Raw genomic sequence first — 19,719 nt, forward strand, 5'->3', positions numbered from 1 at the left:
AAAAAAATGAGGGGAAAATAGGGGAAAAATGAGATAAACATGAAGGAAAAAAATAGGAAAGTAGGGAAAAAAGGGGAAAATAGGGAAACGGGAGGGAAAAATGAGGGAAATAAGAAAAAATGAGGGAAAAATGGGTGAAAAATGAGGAAAATGGGAAAAAAATTGGAGGAAAAAAAAAAAGTGAGGGTTTGTTGGCCCTGCCTTGCTTCCTCCGGGGCCCCTGCCTCGTTTGGGGTGGATTTGGTAAAAATGAGGTGTGTTTTTTTGGCATCGTGTGACCTTTGACCCTACTGGGGGGGGGGGCGGAACCAAAGCTCGGCGGAACCCAAAGTGCGGGGCAGTGCGCACCGCCTCCCCCGCCGCCGGAAGTGACGCAGGGCGGCGGGATGGCGGCGGCGGGTGAGGCGCGGGGCGGTGTCGCACTCAAACGGGGTCGGGCGGCTCCGCACCGGGACCGGGGGGGGGGGGAAGGTCCGGGGGGGGTCCGGTGGCGGAGATTTACGGCCCCCGGCGCCCCCCGCTCCCCGAGGCCTTGCGGCGCCCCCCGGTGCCGCGGTCCGTCGCTAATTTGTGTCCCCCGGGGCCCCCGCGGGGGTCTCACTGGGTTCCGGGGAACTTTGGGGCCCCCTCCTGCTCCCTGGGTGGTCTCCCGGGGATTTTGGGGTCCCCATGGGTCCCTTTGGGGCCCCCCATGGGTCCTTTTGGGGTCCCTGGGGGCTTTGGGGGCCCCCATGGGTCCCTTTGGGGCCCCCCATGGGTAATTTTGGGGTCCCCCATGGGTCCTTTTCGGGTCCCTGGGGGCTTTGGGAGCCCCCATGGGTCCCTTTGGGGCCCCCCATGGGTCATTTTGGGGTCCCCCATGGGTCCTTTTGGGGTCCCTGAGGGCTTTGGGGTCCCCCAGGGATCCTTTGGGGTCCCCCAGGGATCCTTTTGGGGTCCCGTCTCCCTCACGCCCCTCTCTATCCCCTCACCCCCAGGTCCCGCCCTGCACCCCACCGCCGAGGGGCACCCCACAGCCCAGCAGCACCCCACAACCCAGCAGCACCCCACGACCCCAAAAGGGGGCCTCGCGACCTCGGAGCAGGACGCCCCGACCCCAAACTGGGACCCCGGAGCGTCGCGGCAGGACCCCAAGACCTCGAATCAAGACCCTATGGCAACGTGGGACCCCAAAACGCCCCCTGAGGAGCACCCCATGACGGAGTGGGACCCCAAAACGCCCCCCAAGGAGCACCCCGTGAAAGAGTGGGACCCCAAAGCGATGAAGCGGGACCCAGCGTCCTCGAATCACGACCCTATAACGGAGTGGGACCCCAAAACGCCCCCGACGATCACCCCATGGCAGAAGAAGACCCCAAAACGCCCCCCGAGGATCCCCCCGCCACAGAACCGGCCCCGAAGCGCCCCCGAGCGCGACCCCCGCATCTTAGGGTCCCCCCTTATGGGATCGCCCCGCCGAGGAGCGGCCCCGGCCCCGGTGGCCGCGGAGCCCCGAGGATTTGGGGGCCCCTGGCCCCGAAGGTCCGGAGCCCGCACCCGGCTGCGCAACCGGCGCTACGCCGCCCTGCGGCAGCTCATCGCAGGTCGGAGGGCACGGGGGGGTCTTCTGGGGGTCTTTAGGGTCTTGGGGGGCGCTTTGGGGTCTTTGGGGGGTCCTCATGTTCCTGAGGGGGTCCTTGAGGTCTCGGTGCGGGTCTTCGGGGTCTCTGGGGGGCCTTTGGGGTCCCTGGGGGGTCTTGAGGGGGTCTTGGGGGGGTCTTTGGGGTGTCTGGGGGGTCCTGAGAGGGTCGTTGGGGTCCTGGGGGGTCTTTGGGGTCTCTGGGGAGGTCTTTGGGGTCTTTGAGGTCTCCGGAGGGGTCCTGAGGGGGTCCTTGGGGTCTTGGTGGGGGTCCTGAGGGGGTCCTTGAGGTCCCTGAGGGGGTCTTCAGGGTCCCTGGGGGGTCCTCGTGTTCCTGAGGGGGTTGTTGGGGTCTCAGGGGGGGGTCTTTGGGGTCTCGGGGGGGGTTGGGGTTCCTGGGGGGGTCTTTGGGGTCTCGGGGGGGGGTCCTGAGGGGTCTTTTTGGGGTCTTAAGGGGGTCCTCGTGTTCCTGAGGGGGTCTTTGGGGTCTTGGGGGGGTCCTGAGGGGGTTGTTGGGGTCCTGGGGGGGGTCCTTGTGTTCCTGAGGGGGTCCTTGAGGTCTCGGTGTGGGTCTTTGGGGTCTCTGGGGGGGCTTTGGGGTCCCTGGGGGTCTTGAGGGGATCTGGGGGGTCTTTGGGGTGTCTGGGGGGTCCTGAGAGGGTCGTTGGGGTCCTGGGGGGTCTTTGGGGTCTCTGGGGAGGTCTTTGGGGTCTTTGAGGTCTCTGGAGGGGTCCTGAGGGGGTCCTTGAGGTCCCTGAGGGGGTCTTTAGGGTCCCTGGGGGGTCCTCGTGTTCCTGAGGGGGTTGTTGGGGTCTCGGGGGGGGTCTTTGGGGTCTCGGGGGGGGGGTTGGGGTTCCTGGGGGGGTCTTTGGGGTCTCGGGGGGGGGGCCTGAGGGGTCTTTTTGGGGTCTTAAGGGGGTCCTCGTGTTCCTGAGGGGGTCTTTGGGGTCTCTGGGGGTTCCTGAGGGGGTTGTTGGGGTCCTGGGGGGGGTCCTCGTGTTCCTGAGGGGGTCCTTGAGGTCTCGGTGCGGGTCTTTGGGGTCTCTGGGGGGGCTTTGGGGTCCCTGGGGGGGTCCTGAGGGGGTTGTCGGGGTCCGGGGGGAGTCTTTGGGGTCTTTGGGGTGTCTTTGGGGTCTCTGGGGGGGTCCTGAAGGGGTCACCAGGGTCCCTGGGGGTCCTCATGTTCCTGAGGGGTCCTTGGGGTCTTTGGGGGGGCTTTGAGGCCCTGGGGGGCCCCGAGGGCGTCTCTGGGGGGTCCCTGGGGGTTCCTGAGCTCCCCGGGGGGGTCCCTGGGGGGTTCCCACTTCCCCGTGGGCTCCCCCCGATCCCAATCAGCTCCCTTGGGGATCCCCAAAAGTCCCCAGAAGTCCCCTTGGGGCCCCCCCGGATCCCTTTGGGCCCCCCCCCGGTTTTCCCCAGCCCCCCGCCCCCCCAGGGACCCTTTGGGGTCCCCCCCCCCCCTTTTCCCTTGGGGTTTTGGGGTTCCCTCTGCGTTCGGGACCCCCTCCTTTTGCCTCCCCCCCCCCCCGGGTTGGATTTTGGGGCCCCCGGGTTGAGTTTTGGGATTTGTGGGTGTGTCCCCCCCATTTCCCTTAGGGTTTTGCCCCCCCCTTCCCCTTTGGGTTTGAAGCCCCCCTTTTCCCTTTACCCCTCCCCCTTATCCCCTAGGACTTAGGGGTGGGGTCCCTGTGATCTTTAGGGCCCCCCCCCCATGATCTTTTGGGTCCCCCCCGATTTTTAGGCCCCCCCGCAATATATTGCCCCCCCCCCCAAAAAAAATTTAACCCTTTCACAGCCGGCGAGTACTTCAGCGAGGAGGAGATGCGGGCGCGCGAGCCGCTGCTGTACGAGCAGTACATCGGGCAGTACCGGGGGCCGAGCCCCCGTCACCTCAGGACCCCCGGGGCTGCCCCCCCCGGGGCGGCCCCCCGGGGCTGCCCCCCCCCGGGCTGGCGGCGCTGCTGCTGCGCTCGGTGGAGGAGGCGGCGGTGCAGCGGCGGCTGCGGCGGCAGCGGCTGCGGGACGGCGACACCGAAGGTCAGAAATTTTGGGGGGGGGGGGGCACAGGGACACCTGGGGGGGGGCACAGGGACACCTGGGGGGGCAGGGACCCCCCCCCCAAAAAAAAAATATTTGGGGGTGGGGGGGGGGGCATTTGGGTGTTTGCATCCCTTTAGGGGTAAGACAGCCGGCGGCACCGGTGTCCCCCCGGGGTTTTGGGGGTCTGGGGGGGGGCTGATGGGGGTGGGGGCAGTTCAGCGCGGTGGGGGGGTCACTGATTGTTGCCCCCCCCCCCCAAAAAAAAAAAAAGAGGAAGAGGAGGATGAGGAAGCGGAGCCCTGGGTCCCCGACGCGGCCGAGCGGGCGCTGCTGCGCGAGGAGTTCACCAGCCGCATGCACCAGCGCTTCCTGGACGGGCAGGACGGCGACTTCGACTACAGGTAACCGCGGGGGGGGCAAAAAAATTCCGGGGGGGTCCCTAAGCCTTCACTGACCCCCCCCGTGCCCCCCCCCGCAGCCAAGTGGACGAGAACCCCGAGCTGGACAACCTGGACATCGTCTCGCGCGACGCCGAGGAGCGCTACTTCGACGCCGAGGAGCCCAGCGCCGCCCCCCAGCTCGACTAGCGCCCCCCCAAATAAAAGTGACCCCCCCAAATAAAGGGGACCCCCCCAAATAAAGGGGACCCCCCAAATAAAACTGACCCCCACCCGGAGCTGTTTGGTGCTAATATTTTGCTGCAGGGCTCCCCCTTGCGCTGCCCCCCAGCTCTAATAGTGCCCCCCCCCCAAATGAAAGTGACCCCCCCCCAGATAAAGGGGACCCCCCCCCCCTATAAAAAGGACCCCCCCCCAATAAAGGGGACGCCCCCCAATAAAAGTGACCTCCTCCCAGATAAAGGGGACCCCCCCCAAGATAAAGGGGACCCCCCGATTAAAGGGCACCCCCCCAAATAAAGAGGATCCCCCCCCAAATAAAACTGACCCCCCCCGCCCCCCGAGGTGTTTGGTGCCGCTGTTTTGCTGTGCCCCCCCGTGCCCCCCCCCCCAGGGATTTTTTTGGATTTTTTTCCACCGCCCTCGCATGGTGGCTGGGGGGGCCCTGACTCACTGCCCCCCCGGTGCCCCCCCCCCCCGCCGTGTGACACCAGCCCTGTCACCACCCGGCTGCGGTGGCTTCTCGGGGGGGGGCCCAGACATCCGGACCACCCCTGCCCCCCCCCCCCCGGAAGGGTATTTTTATCCCGGCGGGGGCCCTTCCGTCCCCGGGGGGGGGGCGGCTGTCTGCGGGCTGGCCGGGGGGGGGGGGGGGGGGGCATGGGAGGAGGGAGGCAGGATGGGATGGGGGGGGGGGGGGCAGGATAAAAGGGGGGCAGGATAAAATGGGGGGGCAGGATAAAATGGGGGGCAGGATAAAATGGGGGGGCAGGAAAAAAAGGGGGGCAGGATAAAATGGGGGGGTGCAGGATAAAAGGGGGGGAAGGATAAAATGGGGGGGCAGGATAAAAAGGGGGGGCAGGATAAAATGGGGGGCAGGATAAAAGGGGGGGCAGGCTAAAAAGGGGGGTCAGGCTAAAATGGGGGGCAGGATAAAAAGGGGGGGCAGGATAAAATGGGGGCAGGATAAAATGGGGGGGCAGGATAAAAGGGGGGCAGGATAAAATAGGGGGGGCAGGATAAAAAGGGGGGCAGGCTAAAATGGGGGGCAGGATAAAATGGTGGGGGGGCAGGCTAAAATGGGGGGGCAGGATAAAAAGGGGGGGGGCAGGATAAAATGGGGGGGCAGGATAAAAAGGGGGGGCAGGATAAAATGGGGGGGGGCAGGAAAAAAAGGGGGCAGGATAAAATGGGGGGGGGGGGCAGGATAAAATGGGGGGGTCCCAAATTCTTGGGGGCCTCCTCGGGGGGGGGGGTCCCAACATCTGGGTGTTTTTGGGGGGGGGACACCCTGGGGTTTCCCAATGCCTGGGTCTCTTTTTTTGGGGGGGGTCCTTTTTTTGGGGGGGGGGGGGTTGCCCCAGTGCTTGTGGGGGCCCCGGACATCGGTGTCCCACTTGGGGGGGGGGGGGGGGGGCTCCCCAATGCCTGGGTACTTTTGGGGTCCCCAATTCCTTTTTGGGGGGGGGGGCTCCTCACTTTGTGGGGCTATGTGCCCCCCCCCAAAGTTCCTCCCCCCTTTCTCTCCCCCCAAATTTCTCTTCCCACCCTCCCATTTCTCATCCCAACCCCCCCAAATATCTCCCCCCCAATTTCTCCATTTCCCCCCCCCCCAATTTCTCTCCACCCCCCCAAAATTTCCCTTCCCAACCCCCCCCCCAATAAAAAAGCGGAACCGGCCCCGAAACCCAACGCACACACACAAAAAAAAGGAAGAACCGGTTAAAAATTAAATAAATCGTCTGCGGGGGCGGGGGGCGGGGGGGGGGGGGTTAAAAAATTCGGGGGGGGGGGTCCGGGGGGGGGTCAGCTGCACTTGCAGGTGCGGACGACCATGTTGGAGAGCTGCTCGACGCGCGCCTTGCGCCCCACGTAGTAGACGATGGGGAGGGGGTCGAGGGCCTGCGGCACGCAGCAGGGCGCCGCCGCCCCCCGGGTTGTGCTGGTTGTACAGCGCCAGCACCTGGGGGGGGACAGCGGTGGCACCGGGTGTGCCCCCCCCCAAGTGCCCCCCCCCCACCAAAGTCCTGCCTTGTCTCCCCCCCCCCCCCCAAGGGTTGTGCTGGTTGTAGGGGGCCAGCACCCGGGGGGCTGTGGGGGGGCACAGCGGTGGCACTGGTGCCCCCCCCAATTTGTCCCCTGTGCCCCCCCCAGCCTGGTGTCACCTCGATGCCCCCCCCCCCAGCCAAGGATCCCGCTGGGTGTGGGGCCCTGGGGATGCTGGGGGCTGCTGTGCCCCCCCTTCCTTACTGGGAATACTGGGTTTGGGGTCTCACTGTGCCCCCCCCCCCCCCTTACTGGGAACACTGGTGGCTGCCCTTACTGGGGACACTGGTGGCTGCCCTTACTGGGAATACTGGTGTCAGGTCCCACTGTGCCCCCTCCCCTTACTGGGGATACTGGTGGCTGGGGTCCTGCTGTGCCCCCCTTACTGGGAACACTGGTGGCTGCCCTTACTGGGGACACTGGTGGCTGCCCTTACTGGGAATACTGGTTTCAGGTCCCACTGTGCCCCCTCCCCTTACTGGGGATACTGGTGGTTGGGGTCCTGCTGTGCCCCCCCCTTAGTGGGAACACTGGTGGCTGCCCTTACTGGGAACACTGGTGGCTGCCCTTACTGGGGACACTGGTGGCTGCCCTTACTGGGGATAGTGGTGTCAGGTCCCACTGTGCCGCCCCCTTAGTGGGGATACTGGTGGCTGGGGTCCTGCTGTGCCCCCCCTTACTGGGAACACTGGTGGCTGTCCTTACTGGGGATACTGGTTTCAGGTCCCACTGTGCCCCCTCCCCCTTACTGGGGATACTGGGTCCTGCTGTGCCCCCCCCCTTACTGGGAACACTGCTGGTTGCCCTTACTGGGAATACTGGTTTGGTTTCAGGTCCCACTGTGCCCCCTCCCCCTTACTGGGGATACTGGTGGTTGGGGTCCTGCTGTGCCCCCCCCCCCTTACTGGGAACACTGGTGGCTGCCCTTACTGGGGACACTGGTGGCAGGTCCCCCTGTGCCCCCCTTACTGGGAACACTGGTGGCTGCCCTTACTGGGGACACTGGTGTCAGGTCCTCCTGTGCCCTCCCCTTACTGGGAACACTGGTGGCTGCCCTTACTGGGAACACTGGTGTCAGGTCCCCCTGTGCCCCCCTTACTGGGAACACAGCTGTGGGGTCCCGCTGTGCCCCCCCTTACTGGAAACACTGGTGGCTGGGGTCCTGCTGTGCCCCCATTCCCCCCCCCTTTACTGGGAACACTGGTGTGGGGTCCCGCTGTGCCCCCCCTTACTGGGAATACTGGTTTCAGGTCCCACTGTGCCCCCCCTCCCCCCTTACTGGGAACACTGGCGGTTGAGGTCCCACTGTGCCCCCCCATACTGGTGACACTGGTGGCTCTGCCCCCCACCCCCCAAGACACCCCCCCCCACCCCCCACCCCCTACACCAGCACCAAGCCCCCGAACACCCCATCCCCAAGGGACCCCCAGGGGTGTGTGCCCCCCCCCAAGGTGTGCCCCCCCCAGGTGCCCGTGCCCCCCCAGGTGCCCGTGCCCCCCCCCCCGTGCCCCCCCGTGCCCCCCACCTTGGTGTACTGGGTGTCGGCGCTCCAGATGTAGGGGCAGGGCCCCATGCAGAAGTTGGCCATGTAGCCCTTGGGCTCGTGGATCCACTTCCACTGCAGGTCCCGGCGGAAGTCGATGTAGAGCTGCCGCACGCAGCAGTTCTTCTCCTCCGTCCTGGGGGGGGGATCGTGGGTTTTTTTTTTTTGGGGGGGGGGGGCACGTATTTTTTGCGGGGGAGGTGTTTTGGGGGGTCCCCAACCCTCTCCAGGGCGCCCAAGTGTCTGCAAGGGGGCGGCGGCATCGTGGGGAGCACGGAGCACTGAGCTTCTTGGGGGGGTCCAAGGTTTTGGGGGGCTTGGGTTTTGGGGGGGTCTCAGGTTTCTGGGGGTGTTGGGTTTAAGGGGGGGGGGCACATATTTTTGGGGGGGGACACATATATTGTGGGGGGAGGTGTTTTGGGGGGGGTCCCCAACCCTCTCCAGGGCACCCAAGTGTCTGTAAGGGACGGCGGCATCGTGGGGAGCACGGAGCATTGAGCTTCTTGGGGGGGGGGGCCCAGGTTTTGGGGGGGGGGGCTCAGGTTTCTGGGGGGTCACATATTTTTTGGGGGGGACACATATATTGTGGGGGGAGGTGTTTTGGGGGGGGGGGGTCCCCAACCCTCTCCAGGGCACCCAAGTGTCTGCAAGGGACGGCGGCATCGTGGGGAGCACGGAGCATTGAGCTTCTTGGGGGGGGTCTTGGGTTTTGGGGGGGGGGCTTGGGTTTTAGGGGGAGGTCTCAGGTTTCTGGGGGGGGGTCACATTTTTGGGGGGGACACATATATTGTGGGGGAGGTGTTTTGGGGGGGTGTGGTCCCCAACCCTCTCCAGGGCACCCAAGTGTCTGCAAGGGACGGCGGCATCGTGGGGAGCACGGAGCATTGAGGTTCTTGGGGGGGGCCAGGTTTTGGGGGGGGCTTAGGGTTTTGGGGGGGGCTCAGGGTTTGGGGGGAGGCTTGGGTTTTAAGGGGGTGTCTCAGGTTTTGGGGGGGTCTCTGGGTTTTGGGGGGTGCTTGGGTTTTAGGGGGGGTCTCAGGTTTTTGGGGGGCTGGGGTTTTAGGGGGAGGGGTCTTGGGTTTTGGGGGGGTCTCATTTTTTTTGGGGGGGGGGGTGTCTCATTTTTTGGGGAGGGGATCCCAGGTTTCAGGGGAGGTCTCAGGTTTTTGGGGGGTCAGATTTCGGGGGGGGGGTCTCAGGTTTCAGAGGGGGGTCTCAGGTGTTAGAAGGGGCGTGGGTTTCTGGGGCGGGGGGGTCTCACATTTTGGGGGGCGGTCTCAGGTTTTGGGGGGGGGCTCTCAGGTTTGGGGGGGGTCTCAGGTTTGGGGGGGGCTCTCAGGTTTTGGGGGGTCTCAGGTTTGGGGGGGGGGTCTCAGGTTTGGGGGGGGGGGTCTCAGGTTTTGGGGGGGGGGGTCTCAGGTTTGGGGGGTCTCGGGTTTTGGGGGGGGGGGGGGGCCCTCACCCGAAGCAGTAATCGGTGTCGAGCGCGCGGCGGCGGCGGGAGCTGTGCAGGTCGTTGGCGCGGTCGGGGGGCAGCGCCATGGCCAGCAGGTAGGGCACGCGCCGGTGCTTCTTGGCGATGCCCTGCATGTCCCCGCGCTGCTGCTCGAAGCCTGCGGGGGCCGGGGGGGTCAGCACCCCGTGGTTTATTTTTTTTGGGGTGGGGGGGGGACACAGAGCGGACGGCGGCGGCCCTACCTTCGATGGAGATGCGCATCTCATCGGCCTGGCCCTGCTCGCACGGGCAGTGCACGCTCAGCTTGAAGACGCCCAAAGGGTCTGCGGGGGCACGGGGTGGGGGGGGGGGGGGGCCGTGAGCGGGGTTTGGGATTTTTTTTGGGGGGGGGGGCACATTGCGGGGGGGTACACATGCTCACCGCTGCCGCTGAGCCACTGGCGGACGACGTCGGTGACGTCGAACCAGAGCCACTCTTCCTCCGCCGCCGCCCGCACCGAGCGCCCGTGCAGGTAGCGCCACGAGGCGTTGCCGTAGCCCTGCGCCGAGACCCCAAAACCGTGGCCACCATGTCCCCAAATCCAGGGGGGACACGAAGCCACCGTGTCCCCAAACCCCCCCCCCAGTGGGTGCCAGCCTCCTGCGCCCCACACGGCCCTGCCCAGGGCGTCCCCAAACTGGGGGCACCCCCCCAATGTACCCAACGTCTGTACGGCCACGGTGTCCCCGTGTCACCTCCAACCCCAGACCTGATGTCCCCGCGGCCACAGCAGCCTCCGTCCCTGGCCCTTGTGTCCCCAAATCCCCACGGCCCCGGTGACAACCCCAAATGTCCCCCCGGTGTCCCGCATCCCCGTCCCCAAACCCAGCGCCCCCTCGGTGTCCCCAAACCCAGAGCCCCCACTGCACCCCCCACCCACCCCCAGTGTCCCCTTGGTCCCCACGCCCCCAAACCCAATGTCCCCATCCCCGCAGCGTCCCCAAACCCGCCATCCTTGTCCCCAAAGCATCCCCGCACCCCACGCCCCCATCCCCGGCGTCCCAGCACGCGCCGGGTCCCCGCAGCCCACCCGCAGCCCCCTCACCCCCCACGTCCCCCCCGGTGTCCCCCCTGGTGTCCCCATGTCCCCCCCCGGTGTCCCCGTGTCCCCCCTCACCTGGTAGAGCTCGAGGCGCTGCTCCAGCCCCAGGTTTTCGGCGCTGGCCCGCTGCCGCAGCATGCGCAGCTCGGCGCGGTGCAGCAGCGCCTCGTGCCCCACCTCGGCCCGCACCCGCGAGGTGTTGAAGACGAAGAAGGTGCTGCGGCTCGTCGGGCGCCAGCGCTCCAGCGGGCCTGGGGACAGCGCCGGCGCCCGCTCAGCACCGTCCCCCTCCCCGGCACCCGCTCGGCGCCGTCCCTCCCTCCTCGTGCCGTTCACTCTGGAGCGGAGTGATGGCCGCGGCCGTTCGCGCGCCCCCAGCCGTGATTTTGGGGACCCTGGAGTCGCGCGCCGGCGCCTCCCCGTCCTCCGCCCCCCCCCCTCCTGGGGACCCAAGCGTCCCTGCTGCCACCCCCCCGCCGCCCCCCCCCCCCGGCCTCCCCCCAGCTCAACAAAGCTCCCTCAGAGCCGGCAATTACTCAGCAAACCACAACGTCCGGGCTCGGCCCTCCCCGAGCGCCACCGCGGCCGGGAGGGGACCCAGCGCCCGGCAGGGGGACCCAAACCGGGGACGGAGCCCGGGCACCGGCGGCACCGGTGACATTTGGGGTGCTGCGGACCCCCGGCGGGCACGGGGACGGGGGTGTCCCGGTGCCACCGCCCTGCCCTGGGGACGTGGGGTCGGGGTTTTGGTGCCAGCGCCCGGGCGCAGGGCGGGAGGGGACCGAGGTGGCCGGGTGCTGTCACCGCCACGCCACCGCCGGGGACGCCCCCGGGGACGCCCCCCGGGGGTGTCCAGGCACCGTTTCACCGGGGACCGGGGTGTCCCAGGCTCCGTCCCCGTCACCCAGCAGGGATTCGGGACCCAGGCACCCAAGGGACACCACCAGGGTGCCCTCGGTGCCACCCCGGCGGGGACGGGGGCACTGGGGGCACCCACCCCGGAGGGGACGGCGCTGTCGGGGCACCCGCTCTACGTGTGGTGGCCCCCCTTGGCACCCTCACTGTCACCCAGCGGGGACCCCAGCGTCCAGGTGCCCCCCCAGAGTCCAGGAGCCCCCCCAGCACCCAGGTGCCCCCCCCAGCACATCCCCAGGGGACCAGGCACGCCATGGGGGACCCCGGCACCCACTTTTTGAGCACCCAACCCGCCCGGGCACCCTTCCCATCACCCCAAAAGAGACCCCGCAACGGGGACACCCCCCAAAACCCCCCAAACCCCCATTTTACCGGGGATGGGGGCACCTCCCACCATCACCCCAGCGGGGACCCGGGCACGCAGCCCCTGGGGGCCCCCCAGGACCCCCGAGCCCAGCCTCACCGTCGGCGAGCGGCTCCATGGGGAAGCGGTGCAGCTCCTTGGCCCAGTACTCGTCGGGCTCGTCGGGGGGCGCAGCATGGCCTGCTGCCGCAGCAGCTCGCTGGTGCTGTTGTAGAGGGCCCGAACGTCCTCGGGCAGCTGCTGGGGGGGGGGGGGCTCGGCGGGGGGGGGCGGTCAGGCGCAGCTTGCTCAGGATCTGGCCCCGCACGGCCTCGATGCGCTTCCTCCGCGCCGCTTCCAGGTCCAGCGAGCGGCACGTGGAGAGCGCGCCCGTGGCCCCCAGCAGGGCCAGCAGCGCGGCCACCCCCAGCAGAGCCCCCCCCCATCATCCCCGGGACCCCCCCCAAAAAACACCGGGACCCCCCCCCCAATACTGGGACCCCAACCCTAACACCGGGACCCCCCTAACACCAGGACCCCCCTAACACCGAGACCCCGCCACCACCACCAAGACCCCCCAATACCGAGAACCCCCCAAAACCTAGAACCTTACCCCTAATACCAAGACCCCCCCAACACCGGTGACCCCCCTAACACCGAGACCCCCCCCTCAACTGGACCCCCTCACCCCACTGGTGCCCCCCGCCCCTCCCCACCCCCGGTGCTGGCTCCTATCCCAGTTGCCCCCCCAACTTTTTACCCCCCCCCCCCAAAAATGAGCTCCCGGTGCTCTCGGTCCCTCCCCCCTTTTCCCACCCCCCCGGTGCCGGTGCTGAGGAGCAAGCTCCGGGACCCCCCCCCCCCCGCCCCCTTTAAAATTCCTGCCGGTGCTCGGAGCCCCCCGGCCCCCGTGCCCGGTCGGAGCCCCCCCCCAGCTCCGTGCCGGTGCCGTTCCCGTTTGCGGAGGTTTTTGAAGGGCCGGAGCGGGGCGGCCCCACCCAGGAAACGCCGCGGGGGGCCCGGGGCCGCCCCCCTTCCGCTCCGCGGGGCCCGGCCGGGGGCGGCGGGAGGCGCCCGGGGGAAACTGAGTCACGGGGGGGGGGGGGCGAGGCCCCCAGGGGGCACCCCCCAGGGAGCCGCCCCCCCCCCCCCAGGTACCCCCCCCCCCAGGGAGCCGCCCCCCGGGAGGCCCCCCCAGGGAGCTGCCCCCCGGGAGGTCCCCCCCGGAGAGACCCCCCCCCCCCACGGAGCCCCCCAACCAGGACCCCCCCCCCAATAAAGACCCCTCCCCACGAGGGACCCCCCCACACACAGAGCCCCTCCCCCAGGAGCCCCCCTCCCAACCAGGAGCCCCCCCTCCGAGACCCCCCCCAGGAAACCCCCCAAACCAAGACCCCCCCCCACGAGGGACCCCCTCCCCACAGAGCTCCCCCCCCACGAGCCCCCCCAACCAGGAACCCCCCCCCCCCCCCCCAAGGAACCCCAACCAACACCCCCCCAACCAGCCCCCACCCCCCAGAACCCCCTCCCCAACCAGGACCCCCCCCCAAGACCCCCCCCCCACGAGGGACCCCCCCACGAGGGACCCCCCCCACGAGGGACCCCCTCCCCACAGAGCTCCCCCCCCCCACGAGCCCCCCCCAACCAGGAACCCCCCCCCACCAAGGAACCCCCCCAACCAACACCCCCCCAACCAGCCCCCCCCCCCCCCCAGAACCCCCTCCCCAACCAGGACCCCCCCCCCCCCCCCAAGACCCCTCCCCACGAGGGCCCCCACCCCCAACCACCCGCCCTCGCCCCCCCCCAAAGAAAAGAGCCGGGCTGCAAAAAAAACTTTATGGGGCACACACAGGGCCCCCCCGCAGAGCTTGATGCCCCCCCCCCCAAAAAAAAATTGGGCTCCAGCGTGGGACCCCCCCCCATGCCAGGGGACCCCCGTCCTGGTCAGGGTGCTGGGGGGGGGGTCCAAGCCCTCGGGGACCCCCCGGGCCACCCTGGGGGTCCCATCCCCGGGGGAGTCCCATCCTGGGGGGTCCCATCCCCGGGGGTCCCAGGGTCCCATTCCTGGGGGGCACCCATGGGTGACAACGCGAGGGGGGCACCCAGCACCCATAGGTCCCAGACATTTTGGAGGGACCCCAGCACCCCCCTTTGGTGACACCCCAAAAATATCCCCGGGGGGACCCCAGCAGGACCTGGGTGCTGGGTGGGGGGGACACCCGCTTTTTTGGGGGGGGGGGCGCCCAGCACCCATAGGTCCTGGACATTTCAGAGGGACCCCAGCGCCCCCCTTTGGTGACACCCCAAAAATATCCCCGGGGGGGGACCCCAGCAGGACCTGGGTGCTGGGGGGGGGGGTGTCACCCCCTCAAGGGGGGGTCACCCGCTCAAGGGGGGTCACCCACTCACGGGGGGGGTCCCAGCACTGGGGGGCGCACCCAAAGGCCCTTTTCCCTGGGGGCCCCCCGGCGTCTCCATCCTGCACCGAGGCCGCCGCCGACACCGAGACCCCCGGGTGCCCGGTGCTGGGACGGGGGGGGGTCACAGCACCCAAGGCGGTCCTCAGGGTGTCCCCCGTGCCCCCCCCCGGGGGGGGGGCTCAGCACTGCACCCCGTAGCGGGCGAAGTGGCGCAGGAGGACGCCGAGCTGCAGGTGCACGGTGCCGGCGGCCTCGGTGCGCAGCCGAAAGCGGTCGCCGGCGGCGTAGGCGGCGTCGGGGGCGCGCAGCTGGGGGCCCCCCCAGGAAAAGGCGGCTCAGGCGCTCCCCCGCGTCCCCCGGGGCCGCCAGGTGACGCAGGACAACGCGTGGCACCCCGGGGTGCTGGGGAGGTGGCAGAAGCCGTAGCCCAGCAGCTCGCTGCGCCCCAGGGAGTCCTGGTGCCACACCTGGAGGTGCAGCTTGGGCCAGCCTGGGGGGCGATAAAAGAGGGGGGGGTTGGGGACAGGTTGGGGACATTTGGGGGCATTTGGGGGCGCTTTGGGGACGATCTGGGGACACTTTGGGGGCATTTGGGCGCGCTTTGGGGGTGATCTGGGGGATTTGGGGGTGCTTTGGAGGCATCTGGGGGCGCTTTGGGGAAACTTTGGGGACACTTTGGGGACACTTTTGGGACCTTTGGGGACAATCCGGGAACATTTGGGGGTGCTTTGGAGGCATTTGGGGACACTTTTGGGACCTTTGGGGACAATCTGGGGACCTTTGGGGACAATCTGGGGACATTTGGGGGTGCTTCGGAAGCATTTGGGGACACTTGGGGGGCAATTTGGGGACACTGGGGGCAATCTGGGGACCTTTGGGGGTGCTTTAGAGGCATTTGGGGACACTTCGGGGACATTTGGGGACAATCTGGGGACCTTTGGGGACAATCTGGGGACATTTGGGGGTGCTTCGGAGGCATTTGGGGACACTTGGGGGGCAATTTGGGGACACTGGGGGCAATCTGGGGACCTTTGGGGACAATCTGGGGACATTTGGGGGTGCTTCGGAGGCATTTGGGGACACTTGGGGGGCAATTTGGGGACACTGGGGGCAATCTGGGGACCTTTGGGGACAATCTGGGGACATTTGGGGGTGCTTTGGAGGCATTTGGGGACACTTGGGGGGCAATTCGGGGGCACTGGGGGCAATCCGGGGACACCTTGGGGGACGATCTGGGGACAATTTGGGGACACCTTGGGGACGCCTGGGGGACATTTGGGGGAGAATTTGGGGACAATCTGGGGGACAATTTGGGGGACATTTTGGGGGATAATTTAGAGACAATTTGGGGACACTTTGGGGACACTTTGGGGACACTGGGTACATTTGGGGACGCTTTGGGGACACTTGGGGGACACCCCGGGGACACTTTGGGGGCAATTTGGGGACACCCTGGGGACTCTTTCGGGACACCTTGGGGACAATCCGGGGCCAACTTGGGGACCTTTGGGGACAATTTGGGGGACCCTTTGGGGGCAACTGGGGAACATTTGGGGGGCACTTTGGGGGCACTTTTGGGACAGTTTGGGGACAATCTGGGGACAATCTGGAGACAATGTGGGGGACACTTCGGGGCCATCTTGGGGACACTGGGGAACAATTTGGGAATACTTTGGGAATGTTTGGGGGACACTTCGGAGACACTTGGGGGACACCTTGGGGACGATCTGGGGACACCTTGGGGACACCCTGGGGACAATTTGGGGACAATTTGGGGACACGCGGGGGGGGGGTCGGGGACGCACCTTGCAGGCCCTTGGTGGCGTAGTGGACGTCGAGGGGGTGGCACCAGTAGGCCACATCCCCCCCCTGCGGGTCGTCCACCTGCGTCTGCCCCTCGCGCAGCCCCCGCCAGCAGCTTCCAGGCGCCGCCTGTCCCCGGGGGGGGGGTGGGGGGTGGCAGTGTCATTGTCACCCCCCCCCCCTCCCCGTGTCACCGTCACCGTGCCCCCCCCTCACCTGCGTGCAGCCCCCACTTGCAGAAGAGGCGGCGCTGCGGGAAGCCGCTGGCGCCCACCAGCTGCCCGATGACGTGCAGCTCCGCCATGCCCTGCGGGGACACGGGGGGGGGGGGGGGGGGGGGGACACGATGGCACCCCCGCCCCCCCCCCCGTGCCCCCCCACCCCAGGGCTTTGCACCCCCCCCCCCCCAAGGTGCTCCCCCCCCCCCCCATTGCCCTGCACACCCCCAAGCCCATCACAGCCCCCACCCCGGTGCCCCCCCCCAATTGCCCCCCCGCCCCCCCCCCCCCCACCCTTTTGTTCCCCCCAGTTGCCCCCCCCGACCCCCCAATTGCCCCCCTGACCCCCGCTGCACCCCCTTACCTCCTCCATTGCCTTCCTCCGACCCCCCCATCACCCCTCCACCCCCCATTGCCCCCTTCAACCCCCTCATTGACCCCCCCAATTGCCCCCCACCCCCAATAATTACCACCTCCAGCCCCCCCCATTGACCTCCACCCCCAATTACCCCTCCAGCTCCCCCCCACTGTCCCCCAATTGCCCCCCACCCCCAATAATTACCCCCCTCAGTTGCCCCCCCCCAGCCCTCTCATTGCCCCCCCCAGTCCCCCAATTGCCCCCACCCCCAATAATTCCCCCCACCAGCTGCCCAATTGCCCCCCAAGCTCCCCAGCTGCCCCCATCCCCTATAATTACCCCCTCCAGGCACCCCCTCATTGACCCCACGCCCAATTACCCCCTCCAGCCCCCCCAAATTGCCCCCCCAGCCCCGCAATTGCCCCCACCCCCAATAATTCCCCCCTCCAGCCCCCCAATTGCCCCTCCCAGCCCTCCCAATTACCCCCCACCCCCCCCATTGCCCCCACCCCCAATAATTACCCCCCCGGCCCCCCCATTCCCCTCTCACCCCCCCCCCGCCCCCCCCATTTTGTACGACCCCCCCCCCCACCCTTCCGTGCCCCCACCCAGGCGCTCGGCGCTGCGGACCGTAGGATGCGCATGCGCAATGCGACCGCCTGCCCGTTGCTACGGCAACGCCCCGGCCCCCGCCCCACGCCGCGCGCTCCCATTGGTCGCGGCGCGCCCAGCCCCCGCCCAAAAGGGTCGAGCGCGCCGCAGCTGGCTGGCGGCCATCTTGGGAGGGACCTACAGTGGGCGCCGCCATCTTGGCGCTGTGAGCCCCTGGGGGCCGCCATCTTGGGGTGCCGTTGTGCTGGGGGGGGGGAGCAGGGCCGCTTGTCGCCGGGCCTGGGGGGTGCTGAGGGGGGCAAAATGGTGCTGGACGGATGGCGAGGGGCAGGATGAAGGGTGAAGAAGCCTTTACTGACATCTGGGGGGGGGCCCTGAGCCCACGGGGACACAGGGAGGGGGGATAATGGGGGGACAGTCCAGCTGCCCAGGGGGGCTCCGAGGACACCGGGGTCAGGATTTGGAGTATCTCCGGCGGGCAGAGTCTCGGTAGAACTGGAAGATGGTGTCGGCAGCGCGCTGGGCGGGCCGCGAGGCACTGCCTGCATCTGTGTGTGGGGGAAATAAAAGAAATTAGGGAGCAGCGGTGGGCGGATGTTGGGTGTGGGGGGGGAAATTTTCCACCCCACAGCCCTAAAAAAGGGTCCCTGAGCCCCTCACCTCCTCCACGGAGCAGCTGCCTCTGGTGGTGGCCATCAGCACCTTCCTCTCGGTGCTGTCAATGGCGAAGGTGAGGACGGCGCGCGCCTCCTGGGAATAAGAGAGGGGTCAGCAGGGTTGGGGTGGGGGCTCCCGGGGCTTGGGGGGGGGCCCCCCGGTGCTCACCTGCTCCTGCCGGGTTGTGGGGTCGAGGACGATGGCGCCCTGGGCGTCGAGGGCGCAGGTGACGCCGCAGAAGAGGGACGAGAGGGGCAGCCCCGCGTCCAGCAGCCCCATGCAGGCGGCGTTCAGGCAGCAAGAGAGGAGCTGAGGGAGGCTGTCAAGGAATGGGGGGGGGGGGTAGGGGGGAAATCCCCCAGAAACATCCCAAAAAGCACAGCCCACCATGACCTGATCCCCAAGGATACGGAGCCGGCGTCACTGAGCACCTGCAGCACGAGGGTGATGGCGGTGCGGGGGTGCAGCGCCCCCCAGGACCACGGCCTCGCACGTCTGCCGGAGGAGCTGCTCCCGGCTGCGCTCGCCGACACCTGCGGGTGGGATGGGGGGGGGGGTTAAAACGGGACTTGGGGGGGTTAAACAGGATGGGGGGGGCCAAGAATCCCAGGATCACCCAAAGCATCTTGTGCAGGATGAGACCCAGGCAGGTTTTGGGTATCTCCGGAGCAGGAGACCCCAAAACCTCTCTGGGGAACCTGTCACCCCCCCAGTAAAGAAATGCCCCCCGATATCACCCCCCCAGTAAAGAAACACCCCCTGATATTGAGCTGGAACCTCCTGGGCTGCAGTCTGTGCCCGTTGCCTCTCGTCCTGGCGCTGAGCACAACCGAAAAGAGACCGGCTCCATCCTCTACACACACCGCACTCAGATATTTATATATATTAATGAGGTCTCCCCTTGAGGTCTTCTCTTTTCCAGGCTGAACAGGCCCGGCTCTCCTCTGAGCACCTCAGGAGCCCTCCGAACACCCCCGGAGCCCTCCTCGGGCTCCCCCCCGGTACCCCCCACGCCCCTCGGGAGCCCGACCCCGGCCCCATCTCCCCGCCGAGCCCCCCCCCCCCCCCCCCGGAGGCGGCCCCCACCTGGCAGCCCCACCTTGGGGCGCAGCAGCACCTCCAGCGTCGCCCTCTCGGGGCTCTCCTTGCTGCCCCGCACCTCCGCGGGGCCGTACAGCCCGGCCAGCACCGAGGTGTCACCTGCGGGGGGGGGGGACACAGAGGGGACGGCGCTGCCACCGGGCCCCGGAGAGCACGGCGGGGACCCCCCCCACGGAGCCCCACGGACCTGCACGAAGGCGGCGGAGCCGTCGGGCCGCGAGAGCAGCCCCTGCTCGCAGGAGAAGGGCCGCAGGCAGCACCCGGCCGCCGCCATGGCTGCGCCGCCGGCCCTCCATGGCGGAGCTTCCGGTTCCGGTTCCGGTCCTCCCTCCGGGTGGGGCCACGCCCCCTCGGTGGGAGGCCACGCCCCTCCGTGCGTAGCTGCGACTGGCCACGCCCCCTCTCTAGGTGACCACGCCCCCTCAGCACGTGACCACGCCCCCTCAGCAAGCGATCACAGTCGTGCCTGGTGGCCACGCCCCCCTATATGGGTAACCACGCCCCTCCGTTGTGGCCACGCCCCCTCATCGGGGTGGCCACGCCCCCTCCGCAAGCGAGTATGGGCCGGGGTGATGACCACGCCCCCCGCGTGTCTGACCACGCCCCTCGCCGGATGACCACGCCCCCTCCGCATGGCCCGGGCTCGTGGCCACGCCCCCCTGTGCGCTTGACCACGCCCCTCAGCGGGAGACCACGCCCCTCGGCGGGTGACCACGCCCCCCCAGTAGCCAATCATAGGCTGTGGTGGTGGCCACGCCCCCTTGGTGGCTCACCACGCCCCCCTCAGCGGGTGGCCACGCCCCCTCCGGATCTGACCACGCCCCCTCGGCGGATGACCACGCCCCCCCAGTAGCCAATCACAGGCTGTGGCGGTGGCCACGCCCCCCTCG

At 68.1% G+C, this 19,719-nt stretch overlaps 4 protein-coding genes across 4 annotated transcripts; 1 reads left to right on the plus strand and 3 right to left on the minus strand.

Moving 5' to 3' along the window:
• Window positions 1-630: 630 nt before the first annotated feature.
• On the plus strand, window positions 631-4,276 carry CCDC97 (coiled-coil domain containing 97). The gene is given in 6 exon segments (XM_066984624.1): window positions 631-757; window positions 978-1,583; window positions 3,414-3,496; window positions 3,499-3,655; window positions 3,930-4,059; window positions 4,137-4,276. Coding segments are annotated over 6 exon segments (1,089 nt in total). The 5' UTR covers window positions 631-753; the 3' UTR covers window positions 4,246-4,276.
• Window positions 4,277-6,059: 1,783 nt separating this feature from the next.
• Window positions 6,060-12,105, minus strand: TGFB1 (transforming growth factor beta 1; the record flags this gene model as incomplete). The annotated part of the gene is given in 10 exon segments (XM_066984608.1): window positions 6,060-6,205; window positions 6,207-6,238; window positions 7,847-8,000; window positions 9,327-9,477; window positions 9,563-9,643; window positions 9,742-9,859; window positions 10,478-10,653; window positions 11,781-11,852; window positions 11,855-11,952; window positions 11,954-12,105. Coding segments are annotated over 10 exon segments (1,158 nt in total), but the record flags the coding sequence as incomplete, so codon positions are not given.
• A 1,442-nt stretch (window positions 12,106-13,547) lies between these two features.
• On the minus strand, window positions 13,548-17,432 carry B9D2 (B9 domain containing 2). The gene is given in 5 exon segments (XM_066984621.1): window positions 13,548-14,570; window positions 15,886-15,988; window positions 15,990-16,012; window positions 16,100-16,190; window positions 17,253-17,432. Coding segments are annotated over 5 exon segments (708 nt in total). The 3' UTR covers window positions 13,548-14,259.
• Window positions 17,405-19,634, minus strand: EXOSC5 (exosome component 5). The gene is given in 6 exon segments (XM_066984622.1): window positions 17,405-17,821; window positions 17,897-18,037; window positions 18,139-18,201; window positions 18,203-18,261; window positions 18,815-18,928; window positions 19,016-19,634. Coding segments are annotated over 6 exon segments (582 nt in total). The 5' UTR covers window positions 19,104-19,634; the 3' UTR covers window positions 17,405-17,704.
• Between the last annotated feature and the right edge of the window lie 85 nt (window positions 19,635-19,719).

The sequence above is a fragment of the Anser cygnoides genome, chromosome 29 (genome assembly GCF_040182565.1).
Source record: "Anser cygnoides isolate HZ-2024a breed goose chromosome 29, Taihu_goose_T2T_genome, whole genome shotgun sequence".
NCBI lineage: Eukaryota > Metazoa > Chordata > Aves > Anseriformes > Anatidae > Anser > Anser cygnoides.